This window comes from Macadamia integrifolia, chromosome 5, assembly GCF_013358625.1.
Source record: "Macadamia integrifolia cultivar HAES 741 chromosome 5, SCU_Mint_v3, whole genome shotgun sequence".
NCBI classification, from domain to species: Eukaryota; Viridiplantae; Streptophyta; class Magnoliopsida; order Proteales; family Proteaceae; genus Macadamia; species Macadamia integrifolia.
The window spans coordinates 40,228,940-40,252,066 of NC_056561.1; the positions used below are offsets into that span (position 1 = coordinate 40,228,940).

Here is a 23,127-nt window from a genome sequence, read left to right on the forward strand (position 1 = left end):
TTTGGGAGGTGGGGTTGTTAAAAAAATATAAGATAGTAATTGAAATTTTTTTTTTTAAGTAAATTTACTTTTGGGTCATACTTTTCTGTTAAAACCTATTAAGTGGAAAATGAAGTAATGTTTGTAAGATTTTAAGTTAATCACACAGTTATTATTAATAAGGATTAGAATAAATTTACATCTTATTTTTTTAACATTTAAATTTATATTATTTTATTAATTTTTAATTCAAATAATCTTCATTAACTCCACACATGATATTGAAATGGGTATCGATCATTCCCAAAACATTATGATATTAGATAAATACCCCTGTTTCACTTTAAAAATGTTTTTTTTTTACTCCTAATTTGTACCATTCAATTGATACGATATTGATCAATTATGAAGATCAAACACTTGCCAAACCAATATGAATCACCTTATAGAAATCAATACTAAAACCCCACCCCCACCCCCACCCCCACCCCCACCAAAAGAAAAAAGTGACCAAACGAAAACCCCAAAAAATCCACCTTGATGGGCTGAAATATGTGGCTACGTTTGATTTTACCTTTTTAGTTTTCTTGACATGACTCCACTTGCTCGTTTAGAAATGGAAGCAAAAGAAAAGCACAAAATATGCAGGACAAAGGAAAATTTTCGTGTTACAATGGGATGAAAATAAGTATAGTTTTCCAAATAAACTCTCTTCCACATTGATGGCTAGAAAAGTTAGATGGGAAATGCAGGTTCCCCTTACCATCAATGGTGATAGAATTAATGTTCTTCAATGGAAAATGTCAAATTATGTGATATTGATGGAAATAAAAATTCAACATGATGAATCCAATCATAATGGTTCTATTAATAGTGATGAAGATTAAGGGTGTAAATTTGAGACTGATACTATTAATGGCCAGGGGACGATTTTAGGATGGTTTCCCAACAATTCTAAAACTGAAAGACTAATGAGGAACTAGTGAGACGAAACTGCTAGGATCCATTTAAGATGCATATTTAATCCTAATTAATACTAATAGTAATAATTTATAAAAGTTATGTTGTAATTTCCTAGAAAGAATAAGGGTTGGTTTTGATCATTTGTATGGTGCGAAATGTAAGGTAATTCAGAAGTATTATATAGATAAACTCAGTATAACGGAGATGAGGATGCTGAAATGAATGAATAGTAAAACTTGGAAAGATAAAAGTAAGGAATGATCTTGTTTTTTTAGGAGGAAAGGAATGATCATATTAGGTTTAAGAATTCCTATGATGCATCATAAGCTAGGAGAAAGTTGTTTGACATGACCATATTCAACAAAGGCAATTGGATGCTTCATAAAGAGTTATTGATTCAAATTAAAAGATTTATAAAAACTAGAGGTAAAACCTAAAATGACTTCAAGTGAGGACATGCATAACTTAGACCTTGTATCAACTATCAAGTATGACTTTGAAACCTTTACAAAGAGACGATTAACACGATTAACTCTTCGATCTGAACCTTTGAAGTAAAATAATAATAATAATCAACGATATTGAATTAACTCTCCGATTTGAACCTTTGAAGTAAAATAATAATAATAATCAACGATATTGAATTAACTCTCCGATTTGAACCTTTGAAGTATAATAATAATAATAATAATAATAATAATAATAATAATAATAATAATAATAATATCGGACTCATGACTAGCACTTAGGGCCCGTTTGATAACGTTTCTGCAATTTTTGGAAACAGAAACGGAAAAGAAGGTGTTTGATAATTGATTTGAACAAAACTCTTGTTCAACGTTTTGGCGTTTCTCCGTTCCAACGTGCACACCATTCTCTCTCTCTTTGGGCACTGAAAGTAGCAGCTTACCCAGAAATTCACCTTCCCTTCCTTTCTCAAAACCCTAAGCAGCTAAGCTAACCAGTTCAATATACTAGTTTGGAAACATCTCTCAAGAACCCTAAATACTAGTTGATAGAGATCAAATCTACAGGCATTTTATGCATTTGTTATCCAGTGAAGCAGCTTTAGCTAGTGGGGGTTTCAATGGCGAGCTCCGACCCAACAAGACAACTGAGGCCAGGACCATGGCCGCCAGCAACCGAGGCCACTGCAATGCCATCGTCGTGGGCCAAGAGGACTGGATTCAGAGCGAGGTTCTTTGGTGAGACGAATGCAAGTGATTCTGGTCAGATTATTCCAATTCCAAAACCTAAGGAGGCGGAACCACAAGTGGATCTTGAATCCAGTAGAGCTCGGGTGCCTCCAGCTGCGAATGATGAGCATGAGAGTGAGAAAATGCCAGTGTCGACTGATAGAGATCAATCGGTTAAGAAGAGGAGGGAGGTGGAGGGAACTGCAAGGAGCATCGTAGTGCCCAATACCAACGGCCAGGCTCGGTCTGAACCTCCGCCTCCACCTCCAAAACACAGCCGAGAAGAAGAGGTCGTTGGTGTGTTGCCTCAATCCATTGATGACAAAGGGTTTGCGGGACATCACTCTCATACGATGAAGGATTTGCGGGATTTCATGATTTTTGGGCACCAAAGCTGTTCTTAGAAACAACGAAACAAGTCATACTTGTTTCGTCATGTCCGTTTCCAAGAACAGAAATCACCATAAATTTTGATTTCTATTTATGAAAATAAGAGAAACGGAGCGAGTTTGTCAAACACTTCCGTTTCTATTGTTTCTTGACACAAAAACGACAGAAATACGTTTCTTGAAACGTTATCAAACAGACCCTTACCATGGTAATCCCTTTCCATTTATTCAAAACTCCTTGTTCTTTCAAGTGGAAGAGTGATGAGCTTCGACAGATACAGGAACTCTGCAAGATGAGTAGTAGCAGGAGGAGGAGAAGGAAAAAAGGGGAAGGTCAACCTATAGAGAAAATGAGGAAACCAATCTGAAAGGACATGGAATCCGAAATCCAAAACCCATTAAGGTTTTCAAATGCGTTTTTTGGGATCGTCTCCCACGGAGGATCAGACTCTGGGTTGATTTGATATGCTAAACTTGCCTCACAATTAAAACCAACCATGTCCGATTCTTTACTTACCTTCTGAGTTTTCCCTTTCTTCCCCAGTTGCAATGAACAACTCCTCCACTCTGGCTTGCCAACCCCTAGATTGTTAAAATCTCTTCTAGTTCTTCCTTCAAATTGAGTTCCTCTTTCTCCCATCCATGTCTTCCGATCACCCTGAGTTCAATCCACACTTGTTCCCAAGGGAACGGGTGCAGCAACCGCCATCCCCGTCTGCGCAAACACGAAACCAACAAGGAGGAGGATCAGATCTTAAGGTGCCCCAGCCTCGCAAAACCAAGGCCTACACCTGGTTCTTTGCAGTCTGTTTCGCCATATTGGGGTTCGTAATCATAGTTGCAGGCTTGGTCGTTCTGGTGATCTACCTCACATTCAAGCCTCGAATCCCTCGTTTCGATGTCTCAAGCGTCACCCTCAAGGCAGCTTACATCGATACAGGCTCTCTGCTTAACGCCGATGTCACCCTCCTTGCCAATTTCACCAATCCAAACAAGAAGGTAAGCGTGGACTTCAATTACATGGTTCTTCAGCTCTACTATGAAAACACCCTCATCGCCACTCGGGCCATCGATCCTTTCTCTGCAACAGGAACACAGTCGAGGTTCCATGCCGTTGAGATGATCTCTAGCCAAGTTGCTCTCCCCATGGATGTCACCCAGAAGCTGAGGAAACAGATTGGACTGAATGGAGTCATCTTCCACCTCAAGGGCTCATTTCGAACTCGATCTAATTTCGGAAGTCTCTTTCATTATTCATATTGGCTATTTACCGAATGCACCTTCAATATGACCAGCCCTCCAATCGGGGTATTGGCAGCACACAAATGCAGAACCAAGCTTTAATATCAAACCCAGAAATATCTCATTTCTTAGTTAATTTGTTTCCAAGAGATCCATAAATCTATTTTATCATTCCGGAACACAAATGAGACCTTAGAATTGAATTGTTTTTATCTAGAGTGCGCAAGAAATGAAGAAAACAATAATTGTTTTCCTCATGAAATGGTTCCTCGTACATTTGGATGACCCGCTAGGATTATCCACTAATAACCTTGCCTCAAACTTTCTAACTGAAACGTCCGGGGCACTTGCAATTTCTTTACCTACACGATTAACTGGAAAGGGCCGGATTATTTCTGGTTTAGGTGATCTTTCCCAATTATATGGAAGATTGATATGGAAAAGTTGAAGAACCGAATCACTAGTATATATATATCTAACAAGTTATGGTACATTTGAATGGAGGAATATGCGGAATGGACGACCTTCTCTACAGTCCCACCCACTGTTTTACAAATTTGCAGAAGAGGAAGCCGCAAAGCGAACATGTCCCCAAATCATCCAAACACACCTCCAAGCTTGCTTCCCATGGAAGTTTGGTCTGTCTACAATATGCAAGACCTCCTGTCGTGGTCTCTTGTGAAAAAAGGATGTCTGAGAGCCTGGCGAGCAGTCAAGCGATCTACAGGATCATAACGAAGAAGACCTTGCAACAGATCTATGAGATCCCCTGCAGAGTGGTCTACATGCTGCATAACAAGGTTCTGACAAAACAATAACAGGCAAAATGAGATCCCATTCTTAAAGCGAGAAAATATAGGGAAAAACAGGTTTCAAAATGTGTTCTATAGCCAGAATCTATTCCAATAATGCATATCCACCGACAGGGACTAGTACCTGAAGACGAGGGAGCTTCAAGACGGCCTTGATGCTCTCTCTTGAAGTTGCACCCTCAGGCCAATCTAGTTTACCTCTTCTAACATACTTCTCCGAATGACGACTACAGGATAATGAAGTCAACAGATTATCAAAAAAACAAGTTTCAGCAACTCCAACTTGGTACTTCCCACCCAGAAAAGAAAAAAATAGTAGAAGACATCTTGAATGATAAGAGATAGTAATGAGAATACACGCACTCGACTCTTTTCAACATGTGCTGTGGAATTGGACCTAACACCCTCTCCATCATGGCAAGGTGCTCTAAGTTCTCATGAGTCTGAAAAAGTGCTTCTCCCTGCAAAACAACAAATGTTCCAAACAGCAACATATCAAAACCATGCACAACAAACAACCCCAAATAGTAAAATATAAAGGGGTAGGGAAAAACACTTACGGAACAGAGCTCCACCAAAATACATCCCACACTCCAAATATCACATGGATAGCTCCAACCAAGTCCTACAAGGAAACACCAAGTAAAACAGGAGATAAGAGATTCCTTCCATCAATTCATATCCATACAATAGCGGAGAAGTGTAGAACAAAGCATACCAAAAATAACTTCAGGTGCACGATAATGCCTTGTTGATACAATGTAGCTATGATCTTGGTGATCATATGTTGTGCTGCCAAAATCAATCACCTTAATAGCACTCGACTTTGGCAACCTTTTGAAATAGGATCCATCTTTGGGTGACCGAGATGAAACCTGAAAAAAAAAAAGTAGTGAGCCTTGATACTTCTACAACATTTATAACCAGCGGAAGCATAAAGCAAGAACAAAAGGAGTTGACAACAGGAAAATGGAAAGGGAACCAAAGCAAGTGCAATGAAAACAAACCACCACAATGGTAAGAAACAACAAATACTGCTTGGAGTAAATTTTCATAAAACAATTGCAAATACCTTGTAATCTGGAACTTTAACATAATCTGCAGAAACTAGTAGTATGTTCTCTGGCTTCAAGTCAGTATGTATAAGACGCAGATCGTGCATGACTGCAAATAAAAATAAAGCAAAATATCAATTCATAAAACTAGAAAACAAGATATCTGATAATGGATCAAATAAAATCATCAGGTAACAATGAACAAAAAGTACTTCGCCTGCCAACACTAAAACTAAATCAAAGAGTAGGATCTAGGAGAAGAGCTCCAAATTTCCTTTATTAGTTCAAGGAAAGAGTCGACATAATAGAAGTGTTGCTATCCAACTTGAATATGACAGAAGAAGCAGGCAGAAGAGTTGACTACACACATGCTACACAATCCAATAGTTGTTTGCCAAGCTCGCGGACAAGATCAATTGCAAATGCGCGATAATTGTTTTTCCGTAGAAAATCGTATAAGCTTGGTCCAAGCTTCTCAAAGACCTGTTAAAACCATTTAAATCCACCCACAAGTCTTTAACCCCCACGATATTTGTGAAATTGGGGAAAGCAAGCCATCACTAATCAATCATATACTTACAATACAGATATGGTTACGATAGTCAAACCAGTTCCGTATTTGCACACAACTGCAAAGAATAAACCCACTTAACCACTGACACAAAATCTACCTTAAACCTTAAAGCAGTTCCGTATCATCTATGAAAAAGGCAATCAAAGTAACAAAAAATATACTCACCGATTGCCCCCTTTATCATGTTTCCCGAGCTGCTGAAGAACTTCAACTTCAATCATGGCAGCTTCCCGGTATTTCTTAATACCACGGACAATTTTGATGGCAACCATTTCATTCCTCTCCCTATCCCAGCATTCTAAAACCTGGCCAAAAGTCCCTGGAAAAAAAAATACATATAATTAAGATACAAGTCTATTAGAAAAAAACAAATTAGCACATTGATGTTTGAAACAATAAAAAGAGCAGGATGGATGCGACTAAAAATACATTATATAAAACATGCTTTAAAACCCTTTAGCCTGCTATCAATATGGGAACAAATATATAAAGATGCTTATGAATATCAGTCGGGCAGAAAAAGGGATGATCAACTAAAACTAACCTTCACCCATTTTGCTGTGAATCCGATCTGCAAATACATAAACAAAAACCCAAAACAGAGCAACGTCAGTAAGAACAAAGGACCAATTGTGAACTAACAGTTCAAGTAATTGGTGCATGTTTGTACGCGTGCGTTTAAGTACAGGAATGCATAGACACATAATCTACATTAGGGGATAGGTAACAGCCAAAATCTTCATAAAGGATTAATACTTGTAAAATTGATGACAAAAACAGTACAACAACTTCTGAGAGATTGACTCAAACAATTTTGTAGCAAGTGCTAGAGAAGTATCAAAACTAACAATTTGATTCTGAACAATCTTCTTAAAACTTTATTGTCAAAAGTTTTTAGCAGATCTAGTAGGTTCAGAAATCTATCAAACATATTTCATTTTGCTGAAATTTAATGAAAAAACCCATTTAAAAATTTGTTGGTCTCTAAATTTATCATTACTGAAAAAATTGGAAAAAAAATATATATTGACCAAAAAAATCATTAAAAAAATACTAAATAATTTTTAAAAAAAGTAACCGTTTCCAGACGATCAATCCACCTAAACAAATACAAAGATATTGTTTCAATGGTGATCAAGTGTATTTACAGCGAGAAGTTAAATTTTCTCCAAGCGCAAAAATGTAATGCCCATCTTTGTCATCATCTCGCCGAGGAGGAGAACCATTTCGAGCGACTCCCTTTACAAACAGAGAACTAGTATGGTCTGAGGGGGCCCTCGAAGGTGCAAAGCTTGTCAGATTTCCAATCTCTTGGCCACAAAACATTCCTGGCTGAGCCTACACAAAGGCATCCATTCATATGCCACACAGTCATAATTAATAACTTCGATCTCACTTCATTATTCCCTTCCAACATAAATCCCTTAGTCATTATCATCGTATCATATGGAGTTAAGAAATAACCACACAGAAGAAAATAGAGAGAGCTTACCACATAAAACATAATATTTGCAACAAGGTAAGAAAGAAAATCACGAAATAAGAAATAGTTTCTCAAGATAATAAGAACCTCCACAAACGGGCTTCAACAACAATTATTTCCCACTTAACCCACCCCATCCTCCCCCTCCCCCCAACCCCCCCCCCCAAAAAAAAAAAAAAATCGCTTGCAACCTTTACTCTGCATAATAAAAAGGAAATCCAAGCAATAACTGTTCAGGGAAGCATATCGAGCGCGAAATCTGAGTTTCTATCATTCCAAACCTCGATTAGGTCTCAACTATTGACCAAATATGATAAAAAAATAATATTCGATACCAAGAGAATAAGCAAAAACGCCACCAGGACCAAAAAAAAAAAAAAAAAATTCGGAAAAAAAAAAAAAAGAATCGTTACCAAAACTGAGGCGCATATATAGAGGAAAGATGGGTAAACTCAGGGGTGGGTGGAGAGTTGTACGAAATCCTAGAGAAATTGCAGTGTGGGGGGGAGGGGGAAACGCAAAATTCCACAACTCAGAAGTTTTAGATCTCAAAAAATTATAGTTCGTCGTTTCGTCAAACATGAGTGGAGCGGGATGAGAAGAAAAGAGACAGAAAACTTGCCTCACCAAACAAAACCGACAAGATCTATCCAGAGAAAACAAAGAAACGGAATATCATAGAAAAAAAGATCTACCTTTGGTGCTTGTGCGACATCCCAAGCTAGCCTCGGCCTCTTCCTTGGCCGCCGATCCATATGAGTGTGAGGAAACTCTGTCAAACACTCCATCTCCATGATCGCTGAGAGGCACTCGCACGCAGATCGATAGCAAACGTGAACGAAATCGGAAAAGATCAAGAACGGTAATGTCTATAATGTTCTTCGGCGGAAGAATCACGAAACCCTAATACCTAACCCTAGCTGAAGCGTGAGCGGTTGAGACTTGAGTTGCAGTACGTGTCGCGACTTGTGTGTCCCACATATATATGTTTTTTTTTTTTTTGGTGACATGTATTTGTTCATGTTCAGTATTACATAATCCTCTCCTCTGAACTTTTTTTATTTTTATTTTGAGTAATTTACATCCCTTCCTCTTAAATTTGCTTTTATTACATATCTTCCCCTATATTTTTACAAATTATATAATTCTCTCCTGTCAGATGGTTGTCAGCGTGTTGTTAATTTTGAATTGTAAAAGACGATTTTAACCTTTTGTAATTCAACCACAAATCAGATACTTATTTTACCTTTATTGTTTCTTAAAACAATTTTCCACCAAATTGAAAAGAGAAGATTTAGGATAATGAAAATCTAAGTATTGTGAAAAAGGTAGTCACCATCTCCGGTAAAGGTGAGGTAATGATCATGCAATGGTGAAGGCCGTCAGTTATCATTTGGACATCATCGGTTTTAGATTTTTTCAATCATAAATAAGGTTTTGACACTTAAAGTTAACAAGTTAACGTTAGTTAACACTCGAATATCGTCGAAGTTTTTCATCAATTCACCTTTCGCTAAAGAAGATAGAGATGCATAAAAGATAGAGAAGGGGCAAGTGGTTAAAGTGGAAGTTTTCATGTACATCAGGGCTTTGTGATTAGAAAGGATGAAATAGTCTTTTGACAAAGTTGAAGGGTAAACTGGGTATTATAAAAATATTAATCTAACTTAACGGTGTAAGTATTTTAATAAAAGCTAACATAAGACAAGGAAGGATTATGTAATTTTTAAAAATATAAGAAATGAAATGTAATGAGAATAAAGTACAGGAGAAGGGATATAAATTTCTCTTTTTATTTTTTTTAATAGTTGCTCCACTTACTTTATTCCTTATGATAGGACCAGATGTTCTCAACCTCGGTTAGCCGTTAGCCTTTCTAACCATGGTTGGATTAGCTTTTTCTATATTCTTCCAGGGCATGGTTTGAGACTCAAAAGGTCTGTAGGAACAGATTCTCTCTAGTGCGTCCAGCGAGCATCTGACGGCTGTGATGCGTGCCAAATACTGTCAAAAGTTCGATGCATGTTGGGCACATAGGCACGCTGGAGAGGATTTGGATTCGAGGATCAGTATTCGATACCGAATTGAGTGTATTTTGGTGAAAAATCATTTTTTTTTTTTTATCATTTCTTTACGGTTCATCGATTTGATATTGGACCGATATTGATCACAACTGATACCAATATAGATCCATATGAGACCGATATACATCTAACAATGTTCTGAGGTCCCAGCTTCACTTTTTTATCATACTTTGAGTGATCGAAATCGGATGTATATTGGTTGATACCAACTCTTTGAAGATTTTTTACCTTTTTTTTTTTTTTTTTTTTTGGGATAAAACAGAGTGAATGGGTGTTAATCGGTCAGTTTTGTCTGATTTTGGTTCGATTAAATAGGTTTCAATGTCAGAATGGGTTGTATCAATTTGGATTTGGTTTGTTGTAATTCCTTGTATCAGTCTGATATCAGTTTTCTTTACCATAATTCCCTAATTATAATTATGAGAAGCTAAAAAAACACATTTTTTGTTATTTGTAGATTGGTATTGGTTTCATATCAGTTTAATATCAAATTGGGTTATGTTTGGGCCTGCCTCTCTATGTTGGAGAGAGATGAAGTTAGAGGTCTTGTCATTCGGAGCTAGAGCAAGCAACATAAGAGACTGTTTTTTTTTTTTTTACATTAAATCATGTATTATGTGTGTTTAATTCGGAGTCATATAATCTGTGAATTTTTCATATGCTTGCTTAAACATCATAAAATAATATTTTTTGAAAATACAAGTACATATATTATACCATGAAATATAGTAAGAAACATATATACTAACAATATGGTTGAGAAATATGGTTGAGAACCACATAAGTCATGACACAAATCCAATACAAGGTCAAATCACTAGTAATGAGATAGTAATGAGAGTATTCTTCCTCACAAAATTTTCACCAAAATGATTTGTTCTTTTGCAATATTTTAAGCATTAATTTTTAAAAAAAATTTAAAGGGCAGAAAGGTTGTCACTATGTTAGTGTATAGTTTTCTCTCACTTTACCAAAAAAAAAAAAATTTTTTTCTCACATTTTTTTTTATATAATTTTTTCTCACTTACTCTAAAAAAGTAGATCACACATAGATATAAATTTTTTCAAGACACATATTAGTGGGATGCAAAGATTCCTCCCCACAGTAGTAGTGTTGGAACCCCTCTCAAAGAAAAGTTAAGCATAATGTGACATAACCTACTATCTGCCATTATATTTAAGTTTATTGACATCAACACCTTTAAAAAGATGCATATAATTAAGCTTGAACTTCATTAATTTTTTTAGTTTTTACATTTGTAATATATATATATATATATATAATCACTTTTAGTCCGGTGTGGTTTGGTTTTCAACCTGTTTCATAATACCTTGAATTGAAACTAGTCTAATAAAGAATCAATTTGGTTCGATTTTAGATTTGTTTGATAGTGTTTGTTGGTTTCACTATGCCAATGTTGGTTTTTAATACATTCTAAAATGGGAGACCAAAATCATAAAATGCCTCATTTTTGTATAAATATGTGATGAAAGGGAAGATTTTTCATGATTCCCTTTAAAAAGAAAACATATTTTTTAGGTCCTATTTTTCAAACAAAAACTCTTTCAAAACTTTTAGAATTGCACAAATGGTAAGGAAGACTCTACAGTCTGGAGCTCCTAGAATATTCTAGATTCCTCTAAATTGTTTATGAGTTTTTTTCTTCTTCCCATTACTATGCCTAGTGAGGTATAATACTTCACTTTTACCACATAGGAATAGGAGTACATGTGGGAGAAGACCAAGTAAGTATTTTTTTTTTTTTTTTTTGTGCTACTATTCTATTGAGCACTGCTGGCCAATGGCGAGTCTACTCCTACACACGCTCACCCATTCACACATACATACGACATGATTCAATCCCACAACCTCTTTCCCTGGGCGCCAACTCTTCAAGCCGAAATTTCCACCACTATGCTAAGTTAGTGTTCATCTCTCTCTCAAGTACAAATCTACGTACCTCTATCTCTCTCTCTCTTATGCATGCCCGCACATCTAAATTCAAGACATGCTTTATTTTTTGTTAAAAAAAGAGAAAAGAAACCTGAAAAGCAACACGACCGATATGCTTGGACACAAAGGGGTGAAATGAGTGCTCCACCCTCATGAAAGGTGTAAATCCTCCATCCTTATCGATACTTCTTCATGCGTCCCCATTACGCATGGGCTATTTGCCTTTCAAGGAACCCTCTCAAAAAAAAAAAAAAAAGGATTGAGAAGAGTGGATACAAATTTCTTTAGAATTATTTTTATAGAAGATCAGGTTTATGTTATTAGCTCAATAATCTTATAGAAAAAACCACAAAAGGTAAGGTCCCTTCACTTTCTAAAATTTTTTGGTGACCAAAGGGAGGAGTAATAGCCATGAAATAAGATCGACGCAATGTGCTTAGCCAATTCCATTTGCCATTTTGAGAACTGGGTGTAATCGGTATTAGTGGGCATCAATTCCAATTTGATTTGGCCAATTTCGCTGAATCTGATTCTAATATTTGAACTTGGAGCAGTGAACTTGAAGGGCTAGTATTCATCTCATGGGAATAAGCATCTCATCCACCTAGAATATATATAACGACCAATGCAAACTTATTCAGTGGCGACTGGCGAGGGTGTTCAATGCATGTTACTCCTCCAAATCCATTGGGAAAAAAGAGAGGTTATTATTCACCTTAAAGAAACTAAGATTGTATTTAGTACGAATCCTCAAAATATCTAAAAAAGCATTCAAAAATTAATTCGTCTCTATTTCTCACTTTCGAACGTGTTCTAGACCCAGAATCTGTTCTGAAAATGGCCCATCCAAAAGTGCCAGTTTTGAAGGCAAATGGGCAACCTAAAGCTAGAGCTGAATGCCAAGGAGGTGGTGTAGTGGTTGGATCAAGATTCCCACATTCACTTTTGCTATAATGAACTTGTGGCAAGGCCTACGATTGGGCTGTGTTTACTCCTACCAACCTGGGTGGGGAACTTGGTTTAATACCCACTGATTGGTTATTGGCTGAATCAAGATTACTTTGATTTTATGGAGAGAAGAGCGCTTTCTCATCATCTATTAGATCTTCTCACTCAATAATCTAACAAACGTTTGCCTTTTTGTAGATAGTGAAATGGTAAGATTTACAATCTGGATGGGATGTTGGTTTAACAACTTCCTGATCGATTAGTGAACACAAAAGAAGATAGCAAAGCAACTGTACCTAACCCAAAAAAAAAGAAAAAAATAAACCATTGATCACCTTACCCTTGCTTTCCATATGATGTGGGACTTTGGGTGATGTCTGCATCTGCTGGTAGTGTTTCTCTTCTTCAATATATCTTCAAAAAATACAAACTCCATTCTCAATGCTTGCTTTAGCCCTGTGGATGGTAAACAATGGGCTCGACCACAATATGCAGAAGAAAGAATTGATGAAAGAAAATAAATAGCAAGTCAAAAAAGTAGGGAGGAGTAAAAGATGAAAACTTGACTAAAGCATATAAAAAATAGTTTCCTTTTCTATATACAAAAATAAACAGATGTAACGTTTAGTTCTTTCTATATACAGAATAAACAAGTAAATCTGAACACTAAACCAGTTGTATCAATGATGACGATGACGATAGTGATGAGAATAAGTCAGAAACTACTCAAGAGGGTGGCAGTGAGGAAGAGGATGAAGTCATTAATTGTTAACTAAGATCAATATCAACACACTCTGGATTCCCCCTCTCACTCTGGTCAAGTTCTACACCCAGCTGCCCTTTGTCACCTGAACCAAATGCATACAACTTTCCTGATTCGGTTAGTGCAAAAGTATGGGCATTCCAATAAACAGCATTGGTGAGGCTGATTTGTACAACTCGCTCCTTCACCTGCTTCAGTGACATCACCAGCTCTGGGTTCAACACATTTGTATGCCTATTTCCCTATTGACCAGTATCAAAACACAACCAAAACATGATTCATCATCAACTCAGATGATATAAGAAAGTAATTAGAATTCCGTCTTCAGCATTCTAGTCCAGTCAAACCACAAAGAGATCTACACTGGCTAATAAGACACGAACACAATTAAACCACCATAAATCGGTAAAGTATGAGAATTCAAACCTGTCCATCAGGCAAAATATTGTGTCCGAGACTAGATGATTCGCCACATCCAAATGAGTACACATCACCACTTTCACACACCACAAAAGTTGTGTAGTCCCCCGTCGCAACATGAACAGCTTTCACATTATTTAAACCTTCCACAACCTTTGGAACCAATTCACACTCTTCATTCCCATGACCCAAACATCCATAACGCCCCCAACCCCAAGTGCAGACTCGTCCATCCTGGCCCACTACAGCAGCATGCCAAGCACCAGCTGCAACCACTACTGGTTGAAGATTAAGAACCTGGAATTGTTCAATCAATCGAGGGTACCTCTCATCTGTCCTTGAGCCATGACCAAGCTTTCCCCCTAAACCGCACCCCACAGAGTATACAGACCTAATAATAATGCATGGAAATGAGAAGACAACCGAACAACAATCTGCAAATTCAGAGAAATAAGTGATTTTGGTTCATAGGTGACAAGTAATTACTTAGTACCAGCATACTTACATGCCACTAGGTTGACAAGCTAGAGCTAGGAGGTAACAATACCCAGCCGCAATTTGCACCACAGGTATGTTCTCCAGAGGCCCCAACAGAGGATGTGGCTCTTGATCATTTTGTTCTGTTTGATGACCAAGTTTGGCATCATTGCCCCAAGATATTGTATAGACTCTGCCCTCTCTAGAGAGAACAGCTGTGAAGAAATTTGCAATCGCAGCCTGAACGACAAATATGTCCTTTAAGGACTCAACAAGTTGTGGGGTAGTAACTAATCTAGTTCCTTCTCCTCCCGATTCAATGTCTCCATCGGAATCCTTTCCAAATGCATACACCCTCCCAACATCACTTATCAGCATTGTCCTACCAACCCCAACTGTAGCTTGAATAATTCGAATTCCTTGCAAGCATCTGTAGGGCATCAACGAGAATCTGTTCAATCATTGTTCCTTCCCATGTCTTCTCTTCGTTTGCTTCTTTAAATAGTTTTCTCATTTTTTTATTCAAATATACTGGATTATAGAGGAGTGAAGGAATTAATGAACCTGATTTGCCGAGGCCGCCATTCCTCTTCCAATGTGCCATGCCCAAGCTGGCCTGTGTTGTTGGACCCAAAAGAATACACTGCACCTTTTGATGTTACAGCAATGCTATGACCTGGGCCTGCTATTGCATGTGATTTCTCCCTCCTGCTACATGCTTCTCCAGCCAGCAGAAATCTTAAGACCAGCTTCCACGAACCCCCACATCTATGCTTCAGAAGATCTCGCTCTTCTGCTGTCATTGGCTTAAATATGGCCCTCTTGTGGCACATATCAAGAGCAGCCAACTCCGATATAGATAGGCCAAAATCAGGGGGGAAATGTGCTGGTCGCCTGAAGAAAGCACATGTTGTCTGCAATAATATCCACAATAATCAGCAGCATTATCAATTCTAACCCAGAAAAGAGTTTTTTGTGCTCAAATAGAATAGAAGCAGAGCAACTTGCCTCAAGTTTTGCAAGATCTCGAGGGTCCATATTACAACCTGTGAGGAAATGGAGAACGATAGAAGGGTTGGCAGCCAAAGGGAACTCTCCAGGAATGGATTCCCCAAAGCAATGACGTTGGTGGCACTGAAATGCAGGTAATGGAGGGGAAACAATAGCAGCGACAGGTTGTTCAACAATGTTATGGTATTGAATGGATGGGGTTCCACCCCCTGTTGCAGCCATGGGCACTGCAAGCTTGCAGTGCCCGGACTAAGCTGGGTATAAGAGATCTGGGTCGTGTGAAATTACAGCACCAGAATTCTAATGCTCTCTTCCCGCTGTCCACAAACTCTTGAAAACCATCTAAAATCCACAGTTCCTTACTTCTCTTTTTCACTTGATCAAGTGACTTTGCCAGAAGAATCGACAAAACTCTATTACAAATTGATCATCTATTTTCCATTGACACCACTTTATTTAGAGAAAAAGGAGAAACACGGCCACCAACTTCACCTTTTATAACAATGAGGAATAAATTCCCAATTCTCCATTTAGATTGAGTGTGTCATATAATTACTCAGTCAAGCATTTGATGGTGAGTAGGAATTTTTTTTTCATCAATTAGAAAGAAACCCGCTGATGTTTGAGCTACTTCAGACCCAGCCAATGACAAGGAAAGCACAGAGCCAGATCCCAAGTACTGGGTTGGATGAAATGATCAACTGTCGCAAACCTGTAGATACAGTGTTTAAAAGATGATGAACAAAGATCTCAGTCAGTAGAAGCAATGGACCGATGAACTGAAAATGGAAAAAAATCAGAACAAAAAAGAACCAGTGCCCAGTAGGGTACCAATCAAGACAGTCCACAGTATTCGGGACATCCGTACTGGTATCAGTACCAAAGGTGCAAATCCCAGAACCATCCTGCTTAGTTAACAGGACCAAACCTAAGTCCCAGTCCCGATTATTAACGGGATGTTACCAGTTCCTAAACAATTGTAGGCATTATAGAAAAGGGAGAATAACTTCAATGGTTCCTAACGAGATGGTTCCATTATTAATGTTATGGATATTTTCATTATCTGAGATCTAAGGTGTCCCTTACTTTAGAAAGCAACTTCAGAATACAAAACCATGATGAATTTCATGGTTTTACTTCTTCAAACTATCTTAAGATCACATGCATGCTTCATTAAAAAAAAAAAAAAAAAAAAAAAAAAAAAAACCTAAGAATTAATGATGAGCAAAAAAACCAACCCCAATATAGCTTTAGTGCCATCACCAAACAAAGTTTATAGTATTAGAACTATAGGTCCATCAGCAGAAACCTCCATAAGAGAAAAGCCACTCAAATGCATCAAACTACAGCCATGAAACTTGAACACAAAAAGATGAAATATACCCTTAGAAACCATCCTGGCAGTTCCGGTTTCATCCGGAACCTAACCTGTATGTACTGGTACTATTAGGAATCCTGTCCAAGAGCCATCCTGTTTATTGATGGAACGGTCCAGTACCGAGTTTTAGAGGGATGATTCGCGTTCAGGTTCCAAATTGACACCCTTCGATTACCCACAACAGAGAGGATTTTTCTTTCTTCAGTTCAGTAAAATAGACAAGGACTGAAAATATTAAATCAAACATCAAAGGAGCACATGCCAACATTCAAAATCTAAACACTAGCAAAACAAGGGAAGCTGAATACAACTGTTGCATCTAAGATACATATCCAATATCAATCAAATATTTCAATCAACGATTCCCTCGAGGCCTTCAACAACAGAACAATCAATTGACAACAAAAACAAAAAAAAAATTCCATTCACATTTTTGTTGTAGAAAATTGAGGAAAAATAAAATCAAATGCGAAATTCAAACACAAGAGGAGATGATTATTCCTAGAAATCAATTGCACCAATCAATAACATCTCAACCCTCGCTAGAGCCACCTTAAAAACGTTGCATACTTTAGGGATTCAATTTCATGGTTGGATTGTGATGAAAGAGATTTTGCGAAGAAAAAGAACAGGATTTCCATTTTTATTTTAACTCTTCAAAAGACATTCAAAGGAAAAGGCAGTAACTAGTGTAATAGGCAGATGTCTGTCTCAAAGAACTCATGTTTTAAAAAAGCCCAGCTATGAATTACATTGAACAACCTTGGACAAGGGACTAGACTGTGTCTGAAATTTGGATCCAGCAATTTGCAGAGGGTAAGGTTTTACTTCTGAATTAATGATGTTATTATATTACTAAAGAGAAAGAAACAATAAAAAGAAAAAGAAAAACCAACAAAATAAAAAAAGATCATCATGATGCCCATACTTCCAAAGCAATAAGCCTCAATGGGGAAATGGGGATCCTCAAACTCCCCAAGAAAAGTATGAAAAAGGTAATAATTACTGAATCTAATATTTACATAAGATCAAACAGCCATGAGAGCTTGATAAAGAACAGCAACTGTGATGAAACGCGTGGTACTTCAGCTCAAGCCTCAAGTAACTAGAGCTCTCTTCACCGCTTTACTAAATGTTCCAAATCCTTTGCCTTCAACCCTCAATCTTATGCTTTGAGATGCTTCTCATTGCACTCATTACCTTTTGGGATGACTTTGTTGGGTTCAACTGTCTCTCTCTCTCTCTTAACATAAACGCCACCCATCTAACGATGTTCATGTGGACATTTGAAATTTATGTTGCCAGTTTTGCAACTTCAAGCATGCAGCACAACCAGGTCAATTAGGTTGGTCGGGAACTTTATAGTTTCCTGTTCGCTTTCAGTCTAGGTGATCAATTATTTTGGACCTACTAATATTAAATTGAGAAACAGAGTAATTATTGACAATTTGACATCTCATAAAGGGAAGAAAAGCAACTATACAGGATTATAACAAAGAAAGCTTGCGACAGGAAGAAGAATTTTTCCAGCAATAAAAGGACGCCGTAAAGAAAATAATGCATGCAGTTGCAGAGAGAGAGAAAAAAAAAAGTGCCAAACATGCTAATACAACCATGGTTTCTCCAGTGAGATAAGAAGCTCAAAAATCCCATAACGAAATCTTCAAAAAAAGAAAAGAAAAGAAATAAGGTTTACATGAACGTAATAATAGACACAGTGAACAGCTAAAACTGGAAAATTAGCCATGCTAAAAATCCACAGAAAAAGATGATCTAATTAATGTCTAAGTGAAACAATAAAAAGCTTGCAACAAAAACAGAAGGCACTCTTACTATGAAAGAAATGTTTGACAATATAAACTGTAGAAAAATAAACCAAACAGAGATCAGAGTACGATAAGGTAATTAAAAGAAAGAAACCAAAACTGTAACGTAGGATAGATTATCAAAAAGGGGGGAGGGGGGGAATTGAACAAAAGAACAACAAATTCTGGAATAAAGAGAGCACAGCAAAGAGCAAAACTCGAGATGAACGATAATAATCAAAACCAGACGAAGGAAATCAAAATATAACTAAAATTCACAAGATCGGAGCTACAAAAAAAGGAGAAATGGTAAGATCATGCCAGATATGAACTAGAAGAAGAAAGATCTACCTCTGATACCTGATGGATGCCAAGAGATAACGTTCGTCTGCAACTAAGACGAAGATCTCTATAAGTGTGAGGAAATTCCCTCAAACACTTCATCTTGATGATCGCAGAAACGGCACTAGTAGTTTAGATAGAAGATGATGAAATCAGAAGGAAAAAAGGAGAAAAAAACGTGAATTTGATTCACAGAAGACAATCAATAGAGATGTTAAAAGCAAATTCCTTCTGAAATTCACTACAGAGATTTAAGAAATTGAGATTTCCGTGCATGTCGCACCGCTCCCCCTAACTTTTTAATCCTTATCTTCGGTGGCAAAAGGATGTCTGCTCATGCTGGTTTCCTCTTGTTCATGTTTTATTGTTTCCGCTGACGCTTACTGAAACGTTTTCAAAAGCACAATCAAAAAAATGTTGTAATTAATAACACCAGAAATCTATATATTTACAGGCCTAACCTGTAAGAATTACCAGAAGTCCAAAACCAATATGGACCAGTAGAGTGGTAGGTGTCAAAAGTTAGCCCGAGCCGGTAATAACACCAGAAATCTATATATTTACAGGCCTAACCTGTAAGAATTACCAGAAGTCCAAAACCAATATGGACCAGTAGAGCGGTAGGTGTCAAAAGTTAGTCCGAGCCGGTACGTCCAACCTGAACTGATAGGTTGAAGTTTGAGACCAAGATCGGTTCGATTGATTACTAAACATGTTGGGTTCAAGCACTAATCGATTAATAATCTTGCATTCTCAGTGCAAGGTAGTGGCTTGAGAGTCGCTAGATTAGGGTCGACTGAATAGTACGATTGATTGATAAATGGTTGTTTATAAACTATTTAAGCCAATTTATCCCGAGTATGACCTGTTTATAGCCCTATTATAGCACGCCTAGCTTGATTACGTTGAGTCTGATTATACATCGATAACTGATTGATCAAATAAAAATGTGTCCGTGCTTGGCCTACAAGGCCCAGTTGTTAAAGGTGAAATTGGTGGGGACCAATTAGGCTAGACCAGAACCAACCCCCTTGACTAATTGACACATATATGGAGTGATAGTAATGTATGATGCTTTCCCTTATATAGATTTACGTATCGGTATTTCTAGTACTTGCATGGTTGATTATATCGATCATGGTATCAGGCATATCGATTAGATTGACCATGACGACACAATAAAGGTACAAAAAATCTCGACTATATGGTAAATACATTTTGGTATCAACCGATACATTTGATAGGTATTGGTCACTTTATAAATTTCTAGAAATTTATTTTTTTTTTCAATTAATACATAGCCAATACAATGGTTGTTCCCAAAAGATGGTTTAGATTGATCATAATTAGACTTAAATGAATCAATTCAATTCATACATATCAGTATTAAATGAGAGTGACCCTTGGAAAAAGATCATCTTCAACACCAACATCCTTCAACATTCATTCCAAGGATTGGGATGAGATGGACATGCATCTTTAGGTGTTGACAAGTGTTGGGATGTGTGTCCAACTCCTCCCAATCCTTGAATGGCCATTAAAAGGGAGTTAGACGATGCAGTCGATGAAGAGGAGCTGGATCCGACACAATTACAGTTACAGAAACTGATAACTAAAAGAAGGGTCCATCTCATTGGAGTCTTTTCCCTGCCATGTGAAAGGGTTGGGGAGCTATGGTTCCATGGGATGTAGTTGCTGACAGCTGCCTTTTCAGACACGAGACCTGCTAGTTTTCCAACGGGAAGATAAACCAGGAAACAGAGGAGAGCAAAGGTATCTGCCGACGGCTGCCTTGGATGCTTGCGCTGCTGCCTTTTCCGGATCAGCTCCCCACATTGTCTCCACTATCAACAACTAAAGACCCTACAACAAGGCCAAGGCTGGTGCCTCAACTTTATATTGGCTCATAATCTGTGTAACAATTTGACCAAAAAAATTAAGATTTGTCATGGTAGATGATAACCAAGAAAGTGACTTAAAAGTGATATATATATATATATATATATATATATATATATAAAAGGGCAAAAGATTGGCACATAATTCTTGTGTGGATTCTTTTGCCCGCTTCCTCACAAAAGTTGAATGCCTTGTTCATGTATTTTTTTTTTTTTTTTTGAAGGTCAGAGAATGTCAATGTTGACCCCACTATTTATCATGTTAGGAGGGTACAAATGTACAATGGCAACGAAGCAATATATCTCTGTTTTTTCTTTCTGATCTATTTTGAAAGATATGAGCTCCACATGAATGATACTTTTTTCATAGCAATTTTTTTTTTCGGTAAAATTTTCATAGCACTAATTGATGAGGCATCTTTACCTCCCCCCAAAAAAAATGATGAGGCATGTAGATTCCTTCCGATGCTGGCTCTCCCAATAAAAAATGATACAAAAAAGAAAAGGTCCTTTGCATGACCAATGACTCAAGTAAGAACAGGTTAGTAATTGATTCACCTCTACCCCAAAAAATAAATAAATGATTGGCTCACTTATAGTGTTGCCATGTGCAAGGAGGGTTTAAGTTGATTAAATTTTATAATTAAATTTGAAAGTATACTTTCCATGTATTTTGCATGTCTGGGTAGCCTTGGATTTTTAATCTCTAACTTACAGTGACAACATCTACATAATTTAAGCTCAATCCAACCTTTTCCAATGTAGTTGTTTTTAGTCAATTAGAGGGCCTTTCTTGAGAGGCCATCCAATAAACCAGAGTCCTAAAAAAAAATTAGAAGGTACACAATTATATTATGAGATTGCATTTCATTAAAATATAATTATTGACAAATTAAGAAGAGAAAAAAAACTAAGTCTATCACAATGCTTACCATGTGGTAGATTAAATGATATTAAAATCTATGGACACTTCAACCCCTATTAAAATGTCATATTTCAGTCCAGACAAAGTTTGTTAAGATAATGAGATTGTTGAATATCGATATAAAATTGTATAAGAATTAGAAACGAAGGAAATGCTTTAATGAACGAAATCAATTTTAAAACTCTGAAAGTGTTCTTTTTAACATTGAGATCGTATCTTGATCATTTGTACTCTTGAATATGTGACAAAACAAAGCATTGTAAACAGGTTGTAGATATTGTATATGGTCAATATATCAAATACCCATACTTATATGATACGAATAAGATCATATTAGGAATAAAGTGAAAAACATAAGAGGTGCTACATGCAGATATGTCTAAGATATCAAGTGGGTTGATATGATCAATACGATACCAATACTTAAATCCATGTCGATAAATCCCGAATTATCAAGAGGGTGAAAAGACCATGTAAAAGGTGCTACATGGACGTATCTAAGGTAAAAATAATTGAATTTTATGTATCAATTTAACACATGACTAATCTAGCCCATTTTCTAAAGGGTAAACTTCACTCCCCTCCCTTGAAGTAAGGCGAAATATCAACTGAATCTACCATCTTTGTGAAAATATCACTCTCCTCCCCTATAAGACAAATATGCCATCCAATAACCCCAACCGTTAGTTTTGGCGGTTAAGTCAAGTTAATTTTTTTTCATAATTCTCAAAATACCCTCTATTTGTCTAATACCTAAGCTACCCTCATCTTTTAAGTGAAAGCCCTTTTCTTTCACTCTTTCTTTCCCTCTGAAAATCGTGAGGAACCCCAAGTGCGATTGAAGCCGCTTGAAGGAGAAGGAAGCAACTGGTCGCTGAATCGCCCTTTGAAAATCGTGAGGAGCCCTTCAAGTTCTTGCGATTTGGTGCCCATACTCTGCAGGTAGCACCCATTCGCTGAATCGTCTTCAATGACTTCTTATTTATTTATTTTTTATTTTTGTGTAATCTTGGGAGGGGGTCTTGAGCAATGTTCTTGTTCATGAGTTTCCTGTCTTCAATCGGCTTCAATCTTGCTTTTTTTTTTTTTTTTTGTTACGTTGGACGATTGATGTGGAGAAATCTTTGCTTTGTTTTGATTTGCAGTTTGTGGTTTTCGGTTTTTAGTGAGTTACACAGTCCACACCACCTTTGCCAAATGAGTCGCAGATGAGGACATTTTATATAAGTCCCACAACCGGTGTAATCCTTGGGATTAGTCGCTTCGGTTAAGTTTGGAACTCTGTACAGACAAGCTAGTGAATCTGAAAAAACAATAGGACAAAGAGGTTTAAATGGGATGTTGCTCTAATGCATGTTATTATGCTGTTCTTCTATTCATCTCCCATTCAAATCCTAGAGGCGACTTTTACAATTAAGTTGTTGTCCTA

At 37.1% G+C, this 23,127-nt stretch overlaps 3 protein-coding genes and 1 long non-coding RNA gene across 8 annotated transcripts; 1 reads left to right on the plus strand and 3 right to left on the minus strand.

The window, feature by feature from the left end:
- Positions 1–2,728: 2,728 nt before the first annotated feature.
- On the minus strand, positions 2,729–3,109 carry LOC122079959. Its single transcript, XR_006140567.1, has 2 exons — positions 3,045–3,109; positions 2,729–2,813 (listed from the first exon to the last, which is right to left on the minus strand). It is a non-coding gene; the product is annotated as an uncharacterized LOC122079959 (long non-coding RNA).
- On the plus strand, positions 2,808–3,745 carry LOC122079958. The gene is made up of 2 exons (XM_042646770.1): positions 2,808–3,526; positions 3,618–3,745. Exons 1-2 carry the CDS (start codon positions 3,170–3,172, stop codon positions 3,648–3,650), a joined length of 390 nt encoding a protein of 129 aa, XP_042502704.1. The 5' UTR covers positions 2,808–3,169; the 3' UTR covers positions 3,651–3,745.
- A 460-nt stretch (positions 3,746–4,205) lies between these two features.
- Positions 4,206–8,683, minus strand: LOC122079957 (serine/threonine-protein kinase AFC2). 3 transcript variants are annotated; one of them, XM_042646766.1, is made up of 12 exons: positions 8,389–8,683; positions 7,359–7,548; positions 6,755–6,781; positions 6,376–6,529; positions 6,217–6,265; positions 6,005–6,119; positions 5,654–5,745; positions 5,300–5,456; positions 5,142–5,206; positions 4,945–5,042; positions 4,706–4,808; positions 4,206–4,572 (listed from the first exon to the last, which is right to left on the minus strand). In XM_042646766.1, exons 1-12 carry the CDS (start codon positions 8,485–8,487, stop codon positions 4,414–4,416), a joined length of 1,308 nt encoding a protein of 435 aa, XP_042502700.1. In that variant the 5' UTR covers positions 8,488–8,683; the 3' UTR covers positions 4,206–4,413. The 3 variants fall into 3 exon arrangements, with proteins under 3 accessions (XP_042502700.1, XP_042502701.1, XP_042502702.1); XM_042646767.1 differs by lacking the exon at positions 7,359–7,548 and having other exon boundaries at positions 8,389–8,678; XM_042646768.1 differs by lacking the exons at positions 6,005–6,119; positions 6,217–6,265; positions 7,359–7,548; positions 8,389–8,683 and having other exon boundaries at positions 6,755–7,350.
- Positions 8,684–13,255: 4,572 nt separating this feature from the next.
- LOC122079601 (ultraviolet-B receptor UVR8-like) lies at positions 13,256–19,250 on the minus strand. Of its 3 annotated transcripts, none has more exons than XM_042646203.1 (6): positions 18,894–19,250; positions 15,348–16,062; positions 14,904–15,253; positions 14,368–14,769; positions 13,869–14,253; positions 13,256–13,684 (listed from the first exon to the last, which is right to left on the minus strand). In XM_042646203.1, the coding sequence occupies exons 2-6, from the start codon at positions 15,570–15,572 to the stop codon at positions 13,448–13,450; spliced, it is 1,599 nt and encodes a 532-aa protein (XP_042502137.1). In that variant the 5' UTR covers positions 15,573–16,062; positions 18,894–19,250; the 3' UTR covers positions 13,256–13,447. The 3 variants fall into 3 exon arrangements, with proteins under 3 accessions (XP_042502137.1, XP_042502136.1, XP_042502140.1); XM_042646202.1 differs by having other exon boundaries at positions 18,885–19,250; XM_042646206.1 differs by lacking the exon at positions 18,894–19,250 and adding an exon at positions 16,734–16,893.
- Positions 19,251–23,127: the final 3,877 nt, after the last annotated feature.